The 23,618-nt window shown below is 44.4% G+C and overlaps 1 protein-coding gene across 8 annotated transcripts in view; it reads left to right on the top strand.

The window, feature by feature from the left end:
- ZFP64 (ZFP64 zinc finger protein) overlaps positions 1–23,618 on the top strand; it is a 75,587-nt gene that overhangs the window by 17,560 nt on the left and 34,409 nt on the right. For 5 of the 8 annotated variants that reach the window (XM_086331306.1, XM_086331307.1, XM_086331308.1 and 2 more), the window contains 3 exons: positions 4,506–4,568; positions 8,443–8,694; positions 14,958–16,880. In XM_086331306.1, coding sequence (XP_086187432.1) covers positions 4,506–4,568; positions 8,443–8,694; positions 14,958–16,237 — 1,595 coding nt within the window. In that variant the 3' untranslated portion in view covers positions 16,238–16,880. Of the gene's footprint in view, positions 1–4,505; positions 4,569–8,442; positions 8,695–14,957; positions 16,881–23,618 lie in introns of those variants that run through there. The other 3 variants (XM_086331310.1, XM_086331311.1, XM_086331312.1) reach the window with 1 other exon arrangement.

Raw genomic sequence — 23,618 nt, forward strand, 5'->3', positions numbered from 1 at the left:
TTTATTTGGAAATAATTTCAGATTTAGGGAAAAGTTGCAAAAGTAGAACAAAAAGTTTCTGAGCACCCTTTTGTTATGGTTCGGTCGCTAAGTCGTGTCTGACTCCTTTCCACCCCGTGGACTGCAGCGTGCTGGGCTTCCCTGTCCTTCCCTGTCTCCTGGAGTTTGTTCAAACTCATGCCCATTGCAGTCGGTGAAGCTAACTAACCTTTCCTCCTCTGCCGGGCCCTTCTTTTCCCTTCAGCCTTTACCTTTCATCTGGATTTCCCAAATATTAACATATTACATTTGCTTTGTTTTTTCTGGTGGTTGGTGGATTAGTCACTTCAGTCCTGTCCAACTCTTTGCAACCCCATGGACTGTAGCCTGCCAGGCTTCTCTGTCCATGGGATTCTCCAGGCAAGAATACTGGAGTGGGTTGCCGTTTCCTCCTCCCGGGGATGTTCCCGATCCAGGAACTGAACTGAGGTCTCCTGCATTGCAGGCAGATTCTTTACCAACTGAGTTACAAGGGAAGCCCTTTTTTTTTCTAAATGTACATATATTTCCCCCAAAGTTGCAGACATGACCTTTACCTCTAAGCACCTTAATACACATTTCCTAAAAACAAGGAAATTCTTTTATATAACCACAGTACAGTCATCCAAATCAGGAAATTAACATTGATAAATGCTGTTATCAAACTGCTGACTTTATCAAGAGTTTGCCAACTGTCTCATTAAAGTTCTCTGTATCAAAAGAAAAATATTTTTCCCTTAGTCCAGGATCCAATTTGTGATCACACACGGCATTTAGTTTTCATGTGTCTCAGTTCAGTTCAGTTCAGTCGCTCAGTCGTGTCGGACTCTTCGCAACCCCATGAATCGCAGCACGCCAGGCCTCCCTGTCCATCACCAACTCCCGGAGTTCACTCAAACTCACATCCATCGAGTCGGTGATGCCATCCAGCCATCTCATCCTCTGTCGTCCCCTTCTCCTTCTGCCCCCAATCCCTCCCAGCATCAAAGTCTTTTCCAGTGAGTCAACTCTTCGCATGAGGTGGCCAAAGTACTGGAGTTTCAGCTTTAGCATCATTCCTTCCAAAGAAATCCCAGGGCTGATCTCCTTCAGAATGGACTGGTTGAATCTCCTTGCAGTCCAAGAGACTCTCAAGAGTCTTCTCCAACACCACAGTTCAAAAGCATCAATTCTTCGGCACTCAGCCTTCTTCACAGTCCAACTCTCACATCCATACATGACCACAGGAAAAACCATAGCCTTGACTAGACGAACCTTTGTTGGCAAAGTAATGTCTCTGCTTTTGAATATGCTGTCTAGGTTGGTCATAACTTTCCTTCCAAGGAGTAAGCGTCTTTTAATTTCATGGCTGCAGTCACCACCTGCAGTGATTTTGGAGCCCAGAAAAATAAAGTCTGACACTGTTTCCACTGTTTCTCCATCTATTGCCCATGAAGTGATGGGACCGGGTGCCATGATCTTCATTTTCTGAATGTTGATCTTTAAGCCAACTTTTTCACTCTCCACTTTCACTTTCATCAAGAGGCTTTTGAGTTCCTCTTCACTTTCTGCCATAAGGGTGGTGTCATCTGCATATCTGAGGTTATTGATATTCCTCCCGGCAATCTTGATTCCAGCTTGTGTTTCTTCCAGTCCAGCGTTTCTCATGATGTACTCTGCATAGAAGTTAAATAAACAGGGTGACAATATACAGCCTTGACATACTCCTTTTCCTATTTGGAACCAGTCTGTTGTTCCATGTCCAGTTCTAACTGTTGCTTCCTGACCTGCATATAGGTTTCTCAAGAGGCAGGTCAGGTGATCTGATATTCCCATCTGTTTCAGAATTTTCTACAGTTTATTGTGATCCATACAGTCAAAGGCTTTGGCATAGTCAATAAAGCAGAAATAGATGTTTTTCTGGAACTCTCTTGCTTTTTCATGATCCAGCGGATGTTGGCAATTTGATCTCTGGTTCCTCTGCCTTTTCTAAAACCAGCTTGAACATCTGGAAGTTCACGGTTCACGTATTGCTGAAGCCTGGCTTGGAGAATTTTGAGCATTACTTTATTAGTGTGTGAGATGAGTGCAATTGTGCAGTAGTTTGAGCATTCTTTGGCATTGCCTTTCTTTGGGATTGGAATGAAAACTGACCTTTTCCAGTCCTGTGGCCACTGCTGAATTTTCCAAATTTGCTAGCATATTGAGTGCAGCACTTTCACAGCATCATCTTTCAGGATTTGAAATAGCTCAAGTGAAATTCCGTCACCTCCACTAGCTTTGTTCATAGTGATGCTTTCTAAGGCCCACTTGACTTCACATTCCAGGATGTCTGGCTCTAGGTGAGTGATCATACCATCGTGATTATCTTGGTCGTGAAGATCTTTTTTGTACAGTTCTGTGTATTCTTGCCACATCTTCTTAATATCTTCTGCCTCTGTTAGGTCCATACCATTTCTGTCCTTTATCGAGCCCATCTTTGCATGAAATGTTCCCTTGGTATCTCTAATTTTCTTGAAGAGATCTCTAGTCTTTCCCATTCTGTTGTTTTCCTCTATTTCTTTGCATTGATCACTGAGGAAGGCTTTCTTATCTCTCCTTGCTATTCTTTGGAACTCTGCATTCAGATGGGTATATCTTTCCTTTTCTCCTTTGCTTTTGGCTTCTCTTCTTTTCACAGCTATTTGTAAGGCCTCCCCAGACAGCCGTTTTGCTTTTTGCATTTCTTTTCCATGGGGATGGTCTTGATCCCTGTCTCCTATACAGTGTCACGAACCTCATTCCATAGCTAATCAGGCACTCTATCTATCAGATCTAGGCCCTTAAATCTATTTCTCACTTCCACTGTATAATCATATGGGATTTGATTTAGGTCATTCCTAAATGGTCTAGTGGTTTTCCCTAGTTTCTTCAATTTACGTCTGAATTTGGCAATAAGGAGTTCATGATCTGAGCCACAGTCAGCTCCTGGTCTTGTTTTTGCTGACTGTATAGAGCTTCTCCAACTTTGGCTGCAAAGAATATAATCAATCTGATTTCGGTGTTGACCATCTGGTGATGTCCATGTGTAGAGTCGTCTCTTGTGTTGTTGGAAGAGGGTGTTTGCTATGACCAGTGCGTTCTCTTGGCAAAACTATTAGCCTTTGCCCTGCTTCATTCCGTATTCCAAGGCCAAATTTGCCTGTTACTCCAGGTGTTTCTTGACTTCCTACTTTTGCATTCCAGTCCCCTATAATGAAAAGGACATCTTTTTGGGGTGTTAGTTCCAGAAGGTCTTGTAGGTCTTCATAGAACCATTCAACTTCAGCTTCTTCAGTGTTACTGGTTGGGGCATAGACTTGGATTACTGTGATGTTGAATGGTTTGCCTTGAAAACGAACAGAGATCATTCTGTTGTTTTTGAGATTGCATCCAAGTACTGCATTTCGGACTCTTTTGTCGACCATGATGGCTACTCCATTTCTTCTGAGGGATTCCTGCCCGCAGCAGTAGATATAATGGTCATCTGAGTTAAATTCACCCATTCCAGTCCATTTCAGTTTGCTGATTCCTAGAATGTTGACGTTCACTCTTGCCATCTCTTGTTTGACCACTTCCAATTTGCCTTGATTCATGGACCTGACATTCCAGGTTCCTATGCAATATTGCTCTTTATAGCGTCGGACCTTGCTTCTATCACCAGTCACATCCTCACCTGAGAATTGTTTTTGCTTTGGCTCCATCCCTTCATTCTTTCTGGAGTTATTTCTCCAGTGATCTCCAGTAGCATATTGGGCACCTACCGACCTGGGGAGTTCCCCTTTCAGTATCCTATCATTTTGCCTTTTCATACTGTTCATGGGGTTCTCAAGGCAAGAATACTGAAGTGGTTTGCCATTCCTTTCTCCAATGGACCACATTCTGTCAGATCTTTCCACCATGACCCGCCCGTCTTGGGTGGCCCCACGGGCGTGGCTTAGTTTCATTGAGTTAGACAAGGCTGTGGTCCTAGTGTGATTAGATTGACTCGTTTCCTGTGAGTATGGTTTCAGTGTGTCTGCCCTCTGATGCCCTCTTGCAACACATACTGTCTTACTTGGCTTTCTCTTACCTTGGACGAGCGGCATCTGCTCACCGCCGCCCCTCCTGACCTTGAACGTGGAGTAGCTCCTCTAGGCCCTCCTGCGCCCGTGCAGCCGCCACTCCTGGGACATGGGTCTTTAGTTTCCTTTAATCTAAGCTTTTGTCTTTCATGAACTTGATAGTTTTGCAAAGTAACAGGCCAGTTATCGCATAAAATGTTCATCGCTTTGGGTTGTCTGATTAGACTTAGGTGCAGCAGTTTGAGTAGGACGCACGGAAGTGGTGTTATGCGCTTCCTGATACCTGGTGTCAGGATTCACACTGACGCTGCTGGTCCTGTTACCTGGTATTAATGTTCGTCCGTTGGTTAAGGAAGTTGCTTCGCTGTTTCTCCGTTCTAAAGTAAATGTTTCCCTCTGTCATTGATCTTTCCTTGCCTTTTTAAGGTTGCCAGTTCAAGACTGCCTATGGTATGAAGGACATGGAGCGTCATTTAAAAATCCATACTGGTAAGTGGTCACACACATCCCTCCTCTGCTGGGAGCTGGGGGTCCAGACAAGTCAAACACGTGATATGACACAGACCTCACTGGTCATCACGGGAATGCAACACAAATGAAATAAAAACAAGACGCTGTTTCTACACATGATTTTGGCAGAAAATGTTTAGAGCAAGAAAGCTCAGTGCTAGAGTCGATATGAGCAAACTTAGGAGTGGAAATGTGAACAGGTATGGGCATTTTGAAAATTGACCTGCCAGAATTAATTACAGTTTAAATGTACCTGCTCTTCTCACCTGGAGGAGAATATCTTGTAAGCATATGTGTATATGGTGTGTGTGTAATGACTGGAAAACAGAGCAAGTAGGGGGAGAACAGTAACTTTTCACTTAGGTATCTTTACACTGTGTCACTGGATGGACACCTGAGTGTGTTGTTTTTGCAGTTTCCAAGGGGAAATTTGACAAAAACTATTTTCAAGGGAGAAAAAAAGACTGATGCATGGAAAAAGAAAACCACGATGATTTCTGGTGATTTAATTTTCTTTAATGTATCATTTTTGTGTCTCCCAGACTTTACACATGGAGAAGGAATTGCTTTTAGGCTATTTTTAACAAAGTATTAGATGCTTATAAGTCAAATGATATAGTCATGTATAAATTCAATGAGGATCCATGTATATAAGGGAGGGACACTGAAATTTGTCTTGGGCATCACTAATTACCCAAAATCTGCTACTTAGCCTCAGATAAAGTATCTATAAGGTAAAATGAAGAAGATAAAATATCCAGCAGTTATCTCAGATATTCCTTGGCCACAGGTCTAATCAGCCTCACAGCATCTTGTCATTTGAATTTCGTCAAGTTATCAGACTCTGAAATTATTATGTTTCAGGTATTGGTAAGCATTCTCAATGTACCAAGCAATACTCTCTCCTGGTGGGTTTCCTATGTTGAAGTTCCATCAGTCACATATAGCATATATTCATCACTGCAAGAGGAAAGTGCTATCATGACTTACGAAAATTAGGGAAATATTATAAAGTATAAGTGAGGACAGTGGCCTGAAGTTCACTGCTGCAGATCCTCAGGGAGCGTCCTCTCCTCCCGGTTAACCAGGCTTGGGCTTGTAAGGTGGTTTCTGTATAACTGCACGTCTCCATTAACACATTCAAGTCGGGGTGCTGACAATGCCCTTGCCTTAGAAGAGGGTGTGGCCAGGATCAACGGGAGCAGGACTCTGCCAGCAGAGCTGGCCAGAAACCACCCGCCTGGCTCCACCACTGTCCAGCATCAGAGTACGCAGCATGGCACCCACAGCTGTAGCAGCTGACAATAACGAGAAGTGATGGTTGCTGGATTTTCTGACATGAACATTTTTAATAATCAAATTATAATCTTTAATACACTTCTGTAGATGTATTCTTAAATCCCAGATGTTTATTCTATGAAGATAGTGATGACCTTTGACTGACAATTGACTTTAGCACTTAGCTATTTAGGATTTGGTCAAAATATGTGTTTGGTATGTAAAAAGTGAAAATCCTGACTCACTGCCTGCTTCATATCTGATACATGCCCAAAAGTCATCAGTCTTTATAGTCCAGCGTGTCTCATTCTTGAATTTTGGCATGCCTATACTGGGCTTGCTGTGCTTAGTCGCTCAGTCGTGTTTGACTCTTTGCATCCCCATGGACTGCAGCCCACCAGGCTCCTCTGTCCATGGGATTCTCCAGGCAAGAACACTGGAGTGGGCTGCCATGCCCTCCTCCAGGGGATCTTCCTGACCCAGGGATCGAACCCAGGTCTCCCACATTGCAGGCAGATTCTTTACCATCTGAGCCACCAGGGAAGCCCATACTGGGCTTTAGCAGACACAAAACGTACTTTTTCCATTTCTTATGAAGTTGATATCGTAGACACTATCACTGCAGCTTGCTGTTTCTCCCTCAACGCCGGAGGTCTTTCCACATCCATATGTGTATGTATCCACTTCATTCTTTCAATGGCCAAGTAGGAAATTGGTTCATTAATTTACAGTACATCCATACAGTGAAATACTTCACCCTTAACAATTACGTTCTAGAAATTTAATGATATGAACATGATTGAAATTATTTCAAGTATAAGAAAGTAGTCAATAATAGGGAGACAGTGTTGCATTTGGCTAAGAAGGCAAGGCCATCCTGGATTCTAATCCAAGTTGAGAGGGTTAAGTAAAATCTTTGAGAGACACAGTACCATTCAAAAATAAGTATTTAAATTGATATTGGCCAGGAAGGCTTTTGTACCCCAAAATGTACACACACACATACAAAAGTCATCAGAAAAATATACATCAAAAAATTGGCAGGTGTTCAAGGGTGGCAGGGCTTCCCTGATAGCTCAGTTGATAAAGAATCCACCTGCAATGCAGAAGACCCCAGTTCAATTCCTGGGTCAGAAAGATCCTCTGGAGAAGGCATAGGCTAACCACTCCAGTATTCCTGGGCTTCCCTTATGGCTCAGCTGGTAAAGAATCCACCTGCAATGCGGGAGACCTGGATTCAGTCCCTGGGTTAGGAAGATCCCCTGGAGAAGGGAAAGGCTACCCACTCCAGTACTCTGGCCTGGAGAATTCCATGGACTGTATAGTATAGTCCATGAGGTCGCAGAATGGAACACAACTGAGCGACTTTCACTTTCACTTCACTTTCAAGGGTGGCAAGATGACAGGTGTGTTAGTGAATACAGATTAAGCTGCTGTAACAGAGACGCTCGGATGCCAGCTCACACACGGTAGGGGTCTGTGTCCGTCTCGCATAACTGTCCAGAGGTCAGCGGGTGGTCTAGGCAGATAGGCAGCAAGTTCTGGGAGGTCATCTGAGGGCTGAAGTTCCCTCTAGTGTCGGTGCGTTGGGCACATATCCACCCTCTGCAGCCGTCATGGCCTCACGTGTTTGTTCACTTCCCCGTCTTGGTAACCGCTGGCAAGACAGCTGGAAAGAGAAAAAGTAAAAGTCAAGCAATTTCCTTTTACGAAAGGAACACGTTTACCTTCTCTGCCGTTTGATTCATGATGACTTTATCGCAGAATCACCCCTGGCTGCAAGTGAGGCTGAGAAATGTATTCTTAGGCTGGTCAGCCATGAGCTCAGAGACTTAGTTTTAGGCTGTGTCTGTTATGAAAAAGAAAAAAGAACAAATGGGTATAAAAGACAATGTTTCTCATTTTTACTTAGCTGCACTTTAAAATTTGAGCTATTTTTAATTGATAAGGAATTCATATTCACTGTCAGAAAAATTAGAAAATCCTAATAAACAAAATAGAAGCAGTTCCCCGTCTCCCAAGATGCCAGCTCTTTGCCAGCTATCCATCCAGCTTTCTTCATTATTATTGTTTCTTTGTTTGACTGCACTGGGTCTTGGCTGCGGCCTGTGGGATCTAGTTCCTTCACCAACGATTGAGGCCTGGCCCCTTGCGTCGGGAGTGCAGTCACCGCGGCTGAACCACTAGGGGAGCCCCATCTAGTTTTACTTTTAAATTGGAGTATATTTGCTTTACCATCTTCTTTTAGTTTCTGCTGTACCACAAAGTGAATCAGCTATGTGTGTATATATATTTAAGCATATATATATAATATACATATCCCCTCCCCCTTGAACCTCCTTCCCTCCCCGCCACCCACCCTCTAGGTCATCACGCAGCACCAAGCTGAGCTCCCTGCGCTGTACAGCAGCTCCCCACCAGCTGTCTATTGGCAACTAAAACCCATCCGTCTAGTTTGGGGGGGAGTTTCAAAACATTCTTGGGCGACTCTGCCTTACTCTTTTCTTAAGGCCGCGGGAAGTAAGCCTTTTTCCTTTCTCATTTGCTCCCTGCTGCCGCACGCGCTTGTCTGAAGGCGACAAGCCCCACAAGTGTGAAGTCTGCGGCAAGTGCTTCAGCCGGAAGGACAAGCTGAAGACCCACACGCGCTGCCACACGGGCGTGAAGCCCTACAAGTGCAAGAGCTGCGACTACGCGGCCGCCGACAGCAGCAGCCTCAACAAGCACCTGCGCATCCACTCGGACGAGCGGCCCTTCAAGTGCCAGCTCTGCCCCTACGCCAGCCGCAACTCCAGCCAGCTCACCGTGCACCTGCGCTCCCACACGGGTAAGTCCCCCGTGCGGCCCTCACCCTGCGCGCCCGCCGGCCTGGCGCTCAGGACCGGCGCCTTCTGGTGCCGAGTCACGACCTCGGGCAGGGAACTGGCGCCAGCTCACCCCCCGCTGTGCCGTCTTGCTCGTCATCTGCTCGGCAGCATCTTTCTCTGTACAACAGGGGAGAACAGCCAAGTTCCAGCTTTATGCATTTCTTTAGTAACTCAGCCACTAGTATTTAATCAAGAAGGTGCTCTAAATGAAATAGAGATATAAAATGCCTGTTTAGTAAATGTCTGCACAACATGTGGTTAGACATTTCAATGATTTTTTAAAGAATGCTCATCACTTCATCATGGGACGGCTTGATGGAAAAACTCAGCAGAGTAGGTAACTTAACAAATTACGTACGTTTTCCTTTTAGCAAGTGTGTGTCTGTTAGCTTTTGATTCACTGACGCTGTGTAACCACCACCAAATCTCAGTGGCATTTTATGTTAGTAAAAGCACTCATTGCTCACATACTTCAGGTCAGCAGGCGGTTGGCTAGACATTCCATTGATCTTGGCCGGGCTTAATCACGTATGTGGGAAAGGCCAGGTGTCCACGGACCTTGGCTGGGCATCTGCCGGCTGTCCCCCTGCTTTGGCTAGGGCCGTCTGGCTCTGTCCACGTATGTCATGGCCTCCTTCTGGGACCAGTGGGCTACTCCAAGCTTGTCCTTCTCAGGACGATGGCAGACAAAACAAGCATGCCCCTACGTGTAAGCTCGTTGCAAGCCTCTGCTTGCATCCCGTTGGCTAAAGTCAGTTACCTGATTGGACCTGGTATCAAGGGGTGGGCTGAGCTCACCCACAGTGGAGGGTCATCAAAGGTTACATGGCGAAGGCCGTTTTCACACCAACCAGAGTTCACTCCACCATCATCCGCTTCTCTCTGACATGCAGGTGCATTCTTGCTCTCCCCAGACCCCCACAAGTCACATCTAATCATAGAATCAGCTTTACAGACCAGGATCCTATAATCTCCATCAGGTACAGATATGGCCTCTCTTGACCTAGAGCCTTTTGCATTTGAAATAGAAAGACAAGTTGTCTGTCCCCACACTCCCAAACATCGCAGTGAAACAGTCAGAATACTGAGAATAATCCTGCCATTCCAAGGGGAGGAACGGGAGGCACTTGGCAGTCACTGGTCCACAGACTTCTGAACTCTCTCGGGAAAGGTGCTTCCAGGTCCCCCCACTCTGAGGACAGGGAGTGTTTCTTGAGTAAGCGTTGGCCCAGCTGCCTGGCTTTGGGCTCTGTCCCCTGCAGCGTCCTGTGCTGGCCTTCCTTCTCCACTTCTGAAAAGGAGTGGAAACGTACTTTTGAGAAACTTTCTCCACCTGCTTCCATCCTAGAGAAACTTGGGATCTTTCTGGATTTTATTTTACTCTAGACTGGTGACGTCGTTGCTAGTAGAGCTGCCTTAAAAACGCTGTACATCTCCTGTGTATCTGTGTGCCTCTAGACTGGTGACGTCGTTGCTAGTAGAGCTGCCTTAAAAACACTGTGCATCTCCTGTGTATCTGTGGCCAGAAGCCACACCCGTACTCCTCTTGGAGACTTGCCTTTCTTCTAAACCTAATTCTAGACCCTTTGGGCATGTAGCCTTCTGGAGGTTGAAACCAGTGAGACTTTTGGGAATCCTTGTCCAGCTGAGAGGACTCAGCCGGCAGCAGCTTTATTCGTCTGGAGATTTCAACCAGGAACCTTACGCTCTCACCCCTCTTTCCTCATTTGTCCTTCCCTCGGAGATCAGCTCCCTGGATATGATCTTTGTCCCCAGGCTTTTGTCTTACTTTGAAAATCTTTTGCTGGTTGGAGACGAGAAGCTTCATCCAGACCAGCACATCTCTGGCTTTCTAGATTATCTCTAAATTCCGTCTTGAAATGGCCTGTCCTTGTTCGAGTTTGTCTCTTTCCTGTGGGACCTCATCAGACACAGCTTGTAAGATACTTTCACTGTTCTGCTTAGAACTGATCTCTCTGCTCAAGTCCAAACTTCAGTGGGTACACTTTCTATCTTCTGAGTCACAACAGGCGGCAGTTTTACCAAACGTTCGCCGTTCAGTGCTGGCCATTGCCACTGTTCCCTGCTTCTGCCCGCCGCCCAGGCCCACAGTCAGCGCTACGTATTTCAGTTTCCTGTTAAGGCAGCGCTGTGCTTCTGGATGCTGATACATGTATCAGCTATCTAATGTCACAGTGACGCTGTGTAACAAAAGGCCCCAGAAAACCTCCGTGGGTGCAGCAGCGTGCCTTCCCTGTGCATGTTTGGGGATCAGCTGAGTGTCACTGGGTCAACCCTGCTGGTCTTCGTTGGGCTCACTTACAGATCTGAGAATCTGCCGGCTGTGGGCTGGGCGTCCAGTGGCCTTGGCTGCAGCAGTGCAGCTCTGCTCCGCCTCTGTCACCCTGCTTCTGGGACCAGCGGGCAAGGACAGGATTGACCCTCTCAGGCAGTGGGTGACAGAGGTGCAAGTGGGCAAAGCCTAATTCACGGGCCCTGGTTCAAGGCCTACTCGCATCAAGTCTAGTTGGCACACCATCCGCCAAACCCAGTGACATGATTGAGGCTATCCTCTGGGGGTCATGGAAGGTCACCCTGCCCCTGCCGGGAGAGCCTGCATAACCACATACCTGGAAGAGGCCGTGGCTGCAGAGACGGCTAGGAGGTGGGGACCTCTGGGGACATTAAGATACTATAGCAAGTTAAGACGTTGGCATGACTGGTGGCCATTTGATTTTCTTCAGAAGTCTCTCCCACCTGAGTTAGGGGACCTGAAGGATGCATTTACAAAAGTGGGTCAGAGTCAACTTAGGAGGGAAAGCTTGCCGTTTATAGTAGCATATTTAAGTGGATCTAGAAAAGGTATATTTTCTAAAAATTTAACTGTATGCCACTTACGCAGTGTCTCCATGGAACATTCATTTCCCTTTTATAAATCTGTGGCACTTGTAAATTTTTATAAGTTGTAAGATTAATAGGAGTTTGTTTTTACCTTTTTATCTCTTGGATCAGCTACCTTGTCTTAGCAGCAACCTGAACTCAAGAAAGCTCTGTCAGCTTAAATACGTCAGTTGCTTATCCATTGAGCACCATTCATTGAGTCCCACCAGGCACCAGATACTGTGGGGACCAGGTAGTGGGCAGGAACGATCGTAGTCATTAGCTTTGAGAATTTCTGGTCCTGTGGGACTGGTACTAACATTTCTGCCTCATTTAAGAAATTAATTTACGGTTAAAAGGAAAAGGACTTCCCTGGTAGCTCAGCTCGTGAAGAATCCGCCTGCAATGCAGGAGACTGGATTCTATCCCTGGGTCAGGAAGATCCCCCAGAGGAGGGCATGGCTACCCACTCCAGTATTCTTGCCTGGAGAATTCCATGAACAGAGGAGCCTGGCAGGCTTCGGTCCACAGGGTTGCAAAGAGTCGGACATGACTGAGCGACTTTCACTTTCACTTTAAAAGGAAAAAGAAGAAAATATAAAAATTTTTTTAAAAAGGAAAAAGATGATGAAGAGATTTAAAGCCTCTGTTTTCATGTCAGAAAGTGCTGTCAAGCTCTGCAACTCAGCTATGAGATTTGGTTACCTGGTTTTTCCAGGTTTGACCTTTGCTGGTTGCTTTGGAAAAAAAAAAAAAAATGGCAAACAGATGGTCACTAGTTGGGGCAATGATGTAATTGGAATGCCTAGTAGAACATTCTGGAGCAACAGCTCTTCCTCTGAATTCACAGACACCTCCACCCCGAGGTCCATGAGTAGAATTTAGGAGGTCCGTGAACTTGGATGAGGGAGAAAATTACATCTTCATTCTCACTGATCTTACTGGATGTGATGTGTCCTTCAGTTCTGAACATGGGCATCCAATCTGATTACAGTATGTGTGACCTTGTCGAAAGAAGTCACAGATCTTTTTATTGCAAGTATTTTTGATAGATCAAAATATAGTTTACTTTCTTCTCTATTTAGAAATTATTGTAGTCCCTAGACCCGCCACTGGGGCTTGTCACTTCATGCTCCAATAAAGCACACACATTGCCAAATCACAGATTTTTTTCTTTCAATTTTTGATAACTTCAGTACAATTAGTTTCCCTTGTCTTCCTATTGCTTTTTATTTTAGTCTACCTTGTGCATTTCAGACTTCCCTGGTGGCTCAGATGGTAAAGCGTCTGTCTACAATGCGGGAGACCCGGGTTCGAGCCCTGGGTTGGGAAGATCCCCTGGAGAAGGAAATGGCAATCCACTCCAGTACTATTGCCTGGAAACTCCCATGGACAGAGGAGCCTGGTAGGCTATAGTCTATGGGGTCGCAAAGAGTCGGACTCGACTGAGCGACTTCACTTCCCTTTGTGCATTTCAACGTCGTCCTGAGAAAGGGTCCACGGATTTCACTGCCAAACGGGGGCCCATGGCATGAAAAGGGTTACGAACAACATTCTAAGGCAGAAGTCAGCAAACTTTTTCTTTTCTAATGGTTTTATACATTTATTTATGGCTGTGATGGGCCTTTGTTGCTGCATGTGGGCCTTCCCTCGATGCAGTAAGTAGGGGCCACCCCGCAGTCGGGGTGCACTGGCTCCCACTGCCGTGGCGTCTCCCAGCATGGAGCACGGGCTCTAGGGCGCAAGGGCCCAGCAGTCACAGCACACAGGGCTACTTGCTCCAAGGCATGTGACATCTCCCAGACCAGGGACCGAACCAGCATCTCCTGCCTTGGCAGGCGGACTGTCTACCACCGAGCTACCAGGGAAGCCCAGCAAACTTTTCCATAAAGAGCCAGATAGTTAATACTGTAGGCTTTGTGGGCAATACATTGTCTGTCACAGTTACTCATCCCTGCTGCTGCGGTATGAAAGCAATCATCAACAACACATTATCGGACGGACGCGACTGTGGTACAATAAAACTTTATTTACAGAAGTGAACTGTGGGCCGGATTTGGCCCATAGTCCGTATAGCTTACCATTCCTTGTTCGAGAGTTTTGTGTGAATGGCCTTAGTGGCACTGTAGTCATGCAAAGCGTTGTTTGGTTTGGAGCATCTTCATTTTCTCAAAGCTTGTTTAATCTGCTCCCCCCCATTGTCGAGCATCTCACGACGATGTTATAGGTCTTGTACCAAAAAGCTGGAACACAATCCCAGTCTTTTAAGTTTATGGTAAGAAAGCCTTGGTCGTATGTACAGATAATCACCCAGCACCTGAAAATACCAGCTGGAACCCGAGCTCTGCCGCATGCCACCCAGTGACTGAAGCAGTGATGTAGCCCCTCTAGGCCTCAGTCTTCTCATTCGTAAATAGTGCTGAGAATATCATTGACGGTGGTCCCCACCTCATGGGAATGTCGGGATCTTCAGATGAGACCATTCTTGTGGAATGCTCAGCAGGGCACCTGCCTTCCCAGAAGCCACCGAAGACTCTTAGCTGCTGTTTCTCTTGCTCAAACAGCATTGCAATGGGTGGGCTCACCAATTTGCTTCAGTTATCAGACAATTGGGACTTGGCATTCACTGAGGAAATAAATTTGGAATATCCATGTCCTTTCAGATGTTTGCAATTGCGCTTTTCCTGTTCATCTTTCACCGAACATGAATCTTAAAAAAAAAAAAAATCAAGCAGCTGGATTTTGTAACTCCAAGAGTAAAGAACGCAGCTGGCGATGTGGGATAAATAAGTTGCACGCAATAAACACATCTTTAATGATAAAAATCTACATGAAGTATAAGCGGGGCGTCTCAATCACTGTAAAAAGGATATTCTGATGAGTGAGCACGGAGCTGACTGATTTGAAAATGTACCCTTGAATCTGTTACAACACGTAACTCAATCAGAATCAACGGATTATGCAAAATTATTCAACTGTGAACGGTTCCATAGCAGAGCGAGCACAATAACCGTAGGAAGAGCTAGCCTGATTGTTTTAAAGGATACACTGAGTGTATTCACAAATCTCATTTTACGGGGGACGATTAAGCAGCTTGATTTTCAGTCTCCATTTTCTTTCCGGGTATTATGATGGCGGTGGTGGGAAAGTTTGGGGAAAGGAAAGAAGTCCCGGACCCCTCTTTTTTTTTTTTTTTTTTTCCTCCCAGGGGCTGCTAGGAGCTGCAGTTAGAAGGTCTCCACCCGCCCGCCTCGGTTTACGCGGGTTTCTGGTGTGTGCTTCGGGGGGATCCGCTGTGGGTGTTGCCTGCCTGTTCTTATCGAAACTCACCTTGTGTTGACAGGGGACGCCCCCTTCCAGTGCTGGCTCTGTAGCGCCAAGTTCAAAATCAGCTCGGACTTGAAAAGGCACATGCGCGTGCACTCGGGGGAGAAGCCTTTCAAGTGCGAGTTCTGCAGTGTCCGCTGCACCATGAAGGGGAACCTCAAGTCGCACATCCGCATCAAGCACAGCGGGAACAGCTTCAAGTGTCCGCACTGCGACTTCCTGGGGGACAGCAAGGCCACGCTCCGCAAGCACAGCCGGCTGCACCAGGCCGAGCACCCCGAGAAGTGCCCCGACTGCAGCTACTCGTGCCCCAGCAAGGCCGCCCTGCGCGTGCACAGCCGCGTGCACTGCCCCGACCGGCCCTTCAAGTGCAGCCACTGCAGCTTCGACACCAAGCAGCCCAGCAACCTGGCCAAGCACGTGAAGAAGTTCCACGGCGACGCGCTCAAGAGCGAGGCGGCGGAGCGGAGAGATGTGGGCAGGTCGAGCGGCCGCCAGGCGGCCAAGCTGGACGCCAAGAAGACCTTCCACTGCGACCGCTGCGACGCCTCGTTCATGCGCGAGGACTCGCTCCGCAGCCACAAGCGGCAGCACAGTGAGTACGGCGACGGCAAGGGCGCCGACGTGACGGTGCTGCAGTTCCAGGTGGACGCCGGCAAGCCGCCCGCCGTGCCCCTGGCCGTGGGGCACCTCCAGGTGCCCCTCCCGCCCACCCCGGCGCCCCAGTTCAGCGAGGGCAGGGTCAAAATCATCGTCGGCCACCAAGTGCCCCAGGCCAGCACCATCGTCCAGGCGGCGGCGGCCGCCGTGAACATCGTGCAGCCCACCTTGGTGGCGCCGAACCCCGAGGAGCTGCGGGGCAACAGCCGGCTGCAGATCCTCCGCCAGGTCAACCTGATCGCGCCCCCTCCGCCCTCTGGCTGCTCCAGCGAGGCCGCGGCGCTCCCCCAGCCGGCTGTCCTGCTGACCACCCACGACCAGACGGAGGGCGCCACTCTGCACCAGACCCTCATCCCCACCACCCCGGGCGGCCCCCAGGAAGGCTCTGGCAACCAGACTTTCATCACCAGCTCGGGCATCACGTGCACTGACTTCGAAGGCCTGAACGCCCTGATTCAGGAGGGGGCCGCCGAAGTGACCGTGGTCAGCGACGGAGGCCAGAGCATCGCAGTGGCCACCACAGCGCCGCCCATATTCTCCACGTCCCAGCAAGAGCTCCCCAAGCAGACTTACTCCATCATCCAAGGAGGTGCCCACCCAGCCCTGCTCTGTCCCGCGGATTCCATCCCAGACTAGAGCTTATAAAACAAGAGAAAGGGGGGAAAGGGGAGTGACACAAGAAAGAAGTCAGAGAATTCTGTGAGAGCTTTGCCTTTACTGTTTTCAAGGGCTGTTGTGAAAAACGCCTCGCCCCCATAATAAATTGCAATTTTATACTGCTCACTGTAATTTTTTTACGCTGTGATGATTTTGAGACCTCTGAATCACCATATTGTAACTGCTGTAGAGTCTTCAGTGATACCAACATGATCCCATTTAGGGATTGGAATGAAATGAGTAGTGAATACATCTGTTCGCTTCCAACTTGATTTCCCAACTTTAATAAAGGATTTTTCCATCTCATTAAATTTGTGTAGTAGATGGTACTTCTCAGCCTGTTGGAAGCTTCCATTCTGAAATCCCCCAAGTGTTTGGGGTAATCAATCATGTTCTAATACATGGATACAAATCTGTTGGCATGAAGGACCATTTTCTACATAATGCTACATGGATATTTGACTAAAACAGCTTGGTGCAAATGAGGGGGGGAAAGGAAAGGTTTCCTAATAAGTTGATACATGATTCAAACATAACAAATGTTAATGATCTTTAGAGTCACCGTATGATTTGGGTTATTGGGGGGTGTGTTATATAATTAAAGAGAACTTGAAGAAGCAAAGATTCTTAGTCCTCTCTCATGAGTAGTATGTAAGCGTCTTACCTTCTTCACAGTCAAATATGTGTGGTGCCTAAAGTGACCCAAATATCGTTTTTATTTTAAAACTTCAGAGTGACGAACCTGACATTTCTGTTTAGATGCTAATATAATGCAAGTTTCTGTTAGCCTTTAGGACAATTTTCGAGGATACTGTTGCGTTAGATATTAATATACATGCAGTCCCAGGGATCAGACAAACGAGATTGGAAAAGCATCTATGTTTTTCCGAAGTGTGGGCTGTACAGAGAAGAAAATTCAAATTTTACTATTTTGAATTGAAATTCTGTGTGATCAGTAGGTGGCGCCAGAGAGTAGTCTCAAGTCTCCGTACTTCAAAGACCGGAGGCTTCCCTGGGTCTCAGGGAAGGTAAAGGCTCAGAATCCACCTGCAATGCAGGAGACCCGAGTTCGATCCCTGGATCGGGAAGATCCCCTGGCGAAGGGGAGGGCTACCCACGCCAGTATTCTTGCCTGAAGAATTTCAGACAAAGGAGCCTCGAGGGCTACATATGGATGGGATCGCAGAGTGGGACACAACTGAGCAAATAACACGTTCACTTTCAAAAACCTGAATTAGGGTCTTCATCTCTGATTTCCAGCTTCTAGCATTATCTCCAACTCAGGATGGGCTCTTAATAAACCCTACATGAATGAAACATGCTGTCACAGAGCATCAGCACGGATTGGTCAGGAGGGGAGGTTACACTTGGGAGAGAAGCGTATTTAAAGTGAGAGAACATTTTAGGTACATTTACCAGTTTGTAATAACACACTAAGAAACTATGCAAAATGGAGATGCCAGAAACCTTAAGGGTTGCCTGTTAGAAAGCCAGCTTTCCGTAAGACACACAGAGTTCAAGCTGGGTTTTGTCTTCTATTTTTGACCCCTTCTATTTGAACACAGTCTTGATAATTCATATATCTTCTTTGCCAGAATTTATTTTCATATCAGCAATAGTAATAATGCATCATTAACTGTGGTTTGATAAGAAATCAAAACAACTTGCAGTTTACTCTTAGTATTTTGGTTATTTTTTCACTTTAGGGTTATTACTTGCAGCTCTTTGAGAAAATATTCAGCCCCTAAATTCCAACTGGGAAACTCTCACGAACCTATGTTCTACATGGTTCTTTTTCCCAGTGTGCCCCTTGTTTCAACTTTTAAATGATATTTTTCCTGCTTATAAATGTTATATAGTCAAGGTAGAAAATATGGGAACCATGTTACAACTCTTCCTCCAACATACAAACGGGTTATGTCCTGATAAAGCCATTGTTAAGTTGAAAATATTACTTAAGTCGAAAATATCATTAAGTCAAAAATTCATTTAATGCAGCTAATCTACCAAACACAGCTTAGCTTCACCTACCTTAAACATGCTCAGAACATTTACATTAGCCGACAGCTGGGCTAGTACAAAGCCCAAGAAAACCTGTTTTGTAGCAGGATATGGAATATCTCATGTAATGTATTGACTGCAGAAACTGACAGTCATGGGATGTAGGGATACAGAATGGCTGTAGGTATACCACTGTTCATCTGTGGGATCCCACGGCTGAGTCACTGCCACTGCCCAGCATTGGGAGAGATGGTCAGACTGCAGAGTGCTAGCCAGGAAAAGAGCGAAATTCAAAGTACGGTTCCATTGAATGCATATTGCTTTCGTACCATCAAAAAGTTAAAAAATTGTAAGTTGAGCCATCGTATAAATTGGGGACCATTTGCATATATATTAAGAAAAATTCAAAGACACAATTTTTACTCCCAGATGTAAAAATTGTGACCATTTTGCTGTACTTTCTTCTCATCTCTATTTTCTGTGCTCGTGTGTGTTTCCTGCTCCGGTTGCAGAGCCGGGGTTGAATTGAGCACGCTGGTTTCTCTTTATATACTGTACTTGTCTTCATACCATTATATCTCCACAGAGCTGCGGCTCTCCATTTATACATGTAAGGCACATACACATACATGCACATACACACACGTGCATATTTGGATTTTTTTAACAAACTACAACAGGAAAACTTGTTCTTCATGACAAACTATATATAGAGCTGAACAAAAATCAAGACCATGACCTCCAGCCTGTTCTTACCCCACCCAAGGTAAGTGAGTTCTCTAACCAGGAGAGGTTTGTCCTTATTTTTGTAGTATGGCACTGTCTACATTTCTCTCTGCTGTGAAAAATGAAAGTGTTAGGCGTTCAGTCGTGTCTGACTCTGTGTGACCCCATGGACTGTAGCCCACCAGGCTCCTCTGTCCATGGGATTCTCCAGGCAAGAATACTGAAGGGGGTTGCCATTCCCTACTCCAGGGGATCTTCCCCACCGGGGAATCGAACCCAGATCTCCAGATACTTTACTGTCTGAGCCCAGTAAAGGTCGTTCCTTATTTTTGTAGTGTCACACTGTGTACATTTCCTTCTACCTGGCTCTTACTGTCCCACTTACTAACAGTACCGTGTGTCAGGACAGCAACACCTAACTGTTTTTAAGCAAAAGGTAGAGTGTGAATTACCATGTTGTAAACACCTACCTCCACATTCGTGGATATTTGGGTTGTTTGGGGGTTTGTCTCCCATCACAAACTGCCATAGTAAATGTCTTGCATAATCCCTCGTGTTCGTTTGTGCTTTCTTTTCTTTCTGTAGGTTAGATTTCTCAGAGTGAGTGTCAGTGAGTTTCTGTAGTTTGCATTTGCGTAGATTCAGATGACTTTTTCAAAATGATAGTCTCACTGGGATATGAGCCCCGGCCATCACCAACCTCGGGTGTTACTGATCTTTTGAGGTTTAGTCGATCTGACGTGTGAAAATGGCAATCAGGACTCTGCATTCCCCGAGTTTGTGCTTTGGTCTGCCTCTCCCTGATGCCTCCGCGTAGGCTTCTGATTATTTGCATTTTTCTTACCTATGAACTTTAAACTCACACTCTCTCATTTTTCTCCTTGGGTTGTTGGGCACCTGGGACATGAACCCCGTGTCTGTCACATGGATACCCTTTTTCACTGTACATTCCTGTGAAACTTTCCAATTTTTTTCTGTAATGTTCTATTTGGATTTTATATCTCAACCTGATATATTTTGGTACTATGGACTTTGCAAAAGGAAAAAAAAAACATTCATTTCACTCTAAATTTTCAAATCTGTACTATGTAATTCCACTTAGTCTCTTAAAATTATTTAGAATCTTCAGTATTTTTTTGGTCTAACAGCTTTCTGATTACCTTTTTTGGTTTGTTTGTTTGTGGGGTTTTGTGAAAGGTTTTTGGGGTTTTTTGTCTGACTTTTGCTTTTGTTGTCGTTATTGGGTTTGGGTTTTTTGGGTTCTGTTTGTTTGCTTGTTTGTTTTTGGTATTTTCAGTTTTCTCCTTAGGTAGTCTGCCAAGAGTTTATCTTGTTTATGTAAAAGTAAAGCTTTTGCTTTTATTTATTCTTTCTCTACTCCTCCTCCATTTTATTCACTTAAGCATTTATCTTTATTTCAGTATTGTCTTTATTAATTCTTTCCCCTGTTTTTCTTTCAGTTTATTTTATTATTCTAATTTCCTGTATTAAGTTCAGCCTTATTTTCAGCCTTTAATAGTAAAAGCATTTAAACCTATATATTTTCCAGTATGACTTAAAGATCATTTTTTTCAAAGTTTTAAAATCATGACTGTCATACAAATATAAAGTGAACAGGCATTAGCAATTTTATTTAATTCATTAAGTAATGAAGGAGTCAGTAAGATGTTACAACAGGTTCCAAGGAGAATTCAATGAATGAACACTTAAACAGGCAATCAGGAATACTGAAGTGAGTTCACAGACAGATGCAAAATTGATCAATGTCTACAGGGCAACCACCAGCTGCATTCCACCCACAAAGTCTGTTTGCATTCTTACATGTTTTTTGCATTATCGTATGTTTCTGTAACTCACAAAGTTGTGAAATATCTCAAAAACACTGACAGGCGTTGACCCCTATAGAATTAGGGAATCCCAGGCCTGGGATCTCTCAGGACCAGCCAGTAATCTTTGCCTATTTCCAAGTCTTTCAGAAATTTTCTTGACATCCATATCTCTACAGATTTTTATATGAAGTGTCTTTTCAAAAATTTCTGATTCTTTGTTATTCCAGTTTCAGGGTTGGTTGGTTGGTTTGGTGAGTCAGGGGGATAAAACCCAAGAGGTTTATTTCTTATTTTTTTAAGTAAGTACAATTTGTGAAACTACATTTTGGGTTTTGATATTAATGTTTTGATCTGAGAATATGACCTGTAAAATATGTGCTTTTGGTAATTTATTAGTTTTCTTTATGGCCATGCACATGACCAATTTTTGTAAATGTATGATGGAGATCTATGAATTAAGCATGTTGATTTTGTTATTCAGATTTTCTGAATCCCTCAGTTTTTGTCTATTTGGTAAACTTTGAAATAAGTATTTTTAAACCTTTCACTATCATTATGTTTTTTTATCAAGCTTTTCTTGTATTGCTATGTTTTATTCTATTTTGTCACATGTTGTTTGATGCATATAATTTTGTGGCTGTGATGTGTTCTTTGTCAATTTTACAATTTATCCGTTATGTCTGATCTTTCCATTTGAAAGCTTTTGGCCTTAAATTATACTTCATTTTGTGACAATATTCTAAGACTTATTTTATATTTTATTATATTTGCTCAGATCATCTTTGCCCACTCTGTGGTTTAATATCTTTCTTTAATAGCATCTCTTTGTCTTTGGTTGGAGAATTCAAACTGTTTGCATTTATCATAGTAACATATTCCTAGTATTATTCATTTCTGTCTTATTTAATATTTACCACTTATTAAACTTTGTGATTTTCTTCTTTTCCCTTTCTAGCTTTTCACTTTGTTCTCAATAGTTCTTAAATATGTCTCCATTCTGCTAATAGTTACTTTCTAAACTTTAGTGATTATTCTTAAATTGCTTCCTCTACTGTTATATCAAATATAAATATTCACCAGGCACCAACCTTTCATTAAGAATCTGCGTCCTCCTAAGAGCAGACTGTCGGACCACATCTCTTTCTACACCCCCCTCCCCAGATCCTGGGTTTTGCTGAGATAGCTTCTGGATTGTTTACTTCCAGGCTTTTGTTAAATTTTACCCTACAAAATGTCCCTAGGTTACAATTCCCAAATTACCATCACCCACTGCTGCTGCTGCTAAGTCGCTTCAGTCGTGTCCAACTCTGCGTGACCCCATAGACGACAGCCCACCAGGCTCCCCCGGCCCTGGGATTCTCCAGGCAAGAACACTGGCATGGGGTGCCATTTCCTTCATCCACTGAGATATAATAAAAGTTACAACGTTCATTATTCACCATAGTGCCTTATACTCTTTTTCCTGTATTTCATGTCTTTACTCTGATTTTTATCCTTATTCCATTAATCTCCTGAGTATATTCCTCAAAAAGGTCACATAGGTTGGTATTTCTTTTGTCCTGGCAGAGGAATAATACCTTTGGACAGAGGGTTCTTTTAAGTCGTCTTTAAAATCTGTTCTCATGGAGATGAAAAGTTTGATACTGATCTGATCCAGTGACCTGCAAAACTGAGACAGAATGGCAGTGTTGCTGGGGAGAAAAGTCGGGAAGTCTCTCATCTCAGCCAATCAGATTGAAAGAACCAGTCTCTGAGACTTCCAGATCTGAAACGAATCATTTCATCCAAATACTCAGCAAAAAAATTATGGTTCTATAAATTGAAACACATTTTTTATTCCCTTTGACCATAGGGCTCCAAGCTTTAAACATTTCTTTACATCAAATTATCATTAGAAACAACTTTTTGTTGTTGTTATGTTGTTAACATGTTTTGATAATTAAAATTTTTAAAATTTACAGACAAGCCTAGTTTTTAATCAGCTTATATATCTGTGATGACCATTATTTAAAAGTTTTTATCAGCTGCCAGAATCAGTTTTCTTTTTTATTGATGTAAATAAACCCTGAGAAGTCTCAGTCACATAACTAAGGATGTGGACATAGAAAGTGTGTTGTTTCAGCAATGCTTCTCAATTATTTAAATTCCTTCTGAGTTAAATGCCAGAAAATCATACAACAATCAATCATAATTAATTGGGTCAATTTTGTTAAAAGCAAAGAACTGAAAACCACCTGAGATTTCCTTCCCAGTGGAGCACTTACTCTCTCGACCTCGGCACCATCAGTCACCTTCTGGGTGTGTTCTTAGATGATCAGTTTTAGGGAAATGTACACTTAGAATTGGAGGGTCTGAGAACTGATTTCCTCAGTCATGCCCACACACCTCTTGAGAAATCTTTTATATTCCCAAACACAAGAACCCCAACTAAAGGCCCTTGCTATGGAGCAGGGTTTAGCAAACTTCTGTAAACCAGAGACAACAGTGAAGGAGAGGGTATGGTTGTGTTCCAATAAAACTTTATTTATGGACATTGACATCTGAATTTCATATAGTTTTCAAGTGTCACAAACTATTATTTTTCTTTTTTTTTTTCCAACCATTTTTTTAAAATGTGAAAACCATTCTTGACTCACAGACCACACGAAAACAGGTGTGTTGGGCCATAGTTTGCCAACCCTTGCCCTAGTACACCTGCACAGAGGAGGCACATAACAATTTTTATTAGGTAAATAGCAACAGTGATTTTCAGTGATAAGAAGCTAACATTTACTGACTCAGGATGTGCCATGCACGCATGCACG

The sequence above is a fragment of the Bos grunniens genome, chromosome 13 (genome assembly GCF_055505025.1).
Source record: "Bos grunniens cultivar Pamir isolate PY7600 chromosome 13, Bosgru_T2T1.0, whole genome shotgun sequence".
In the NCBI taxonomy this organism is placed as follows: Eukaryota; Metazoa; Chordata; class Mammalia; order Artiodactyla; family Bovidae; genus Bos; species Bos grunniens.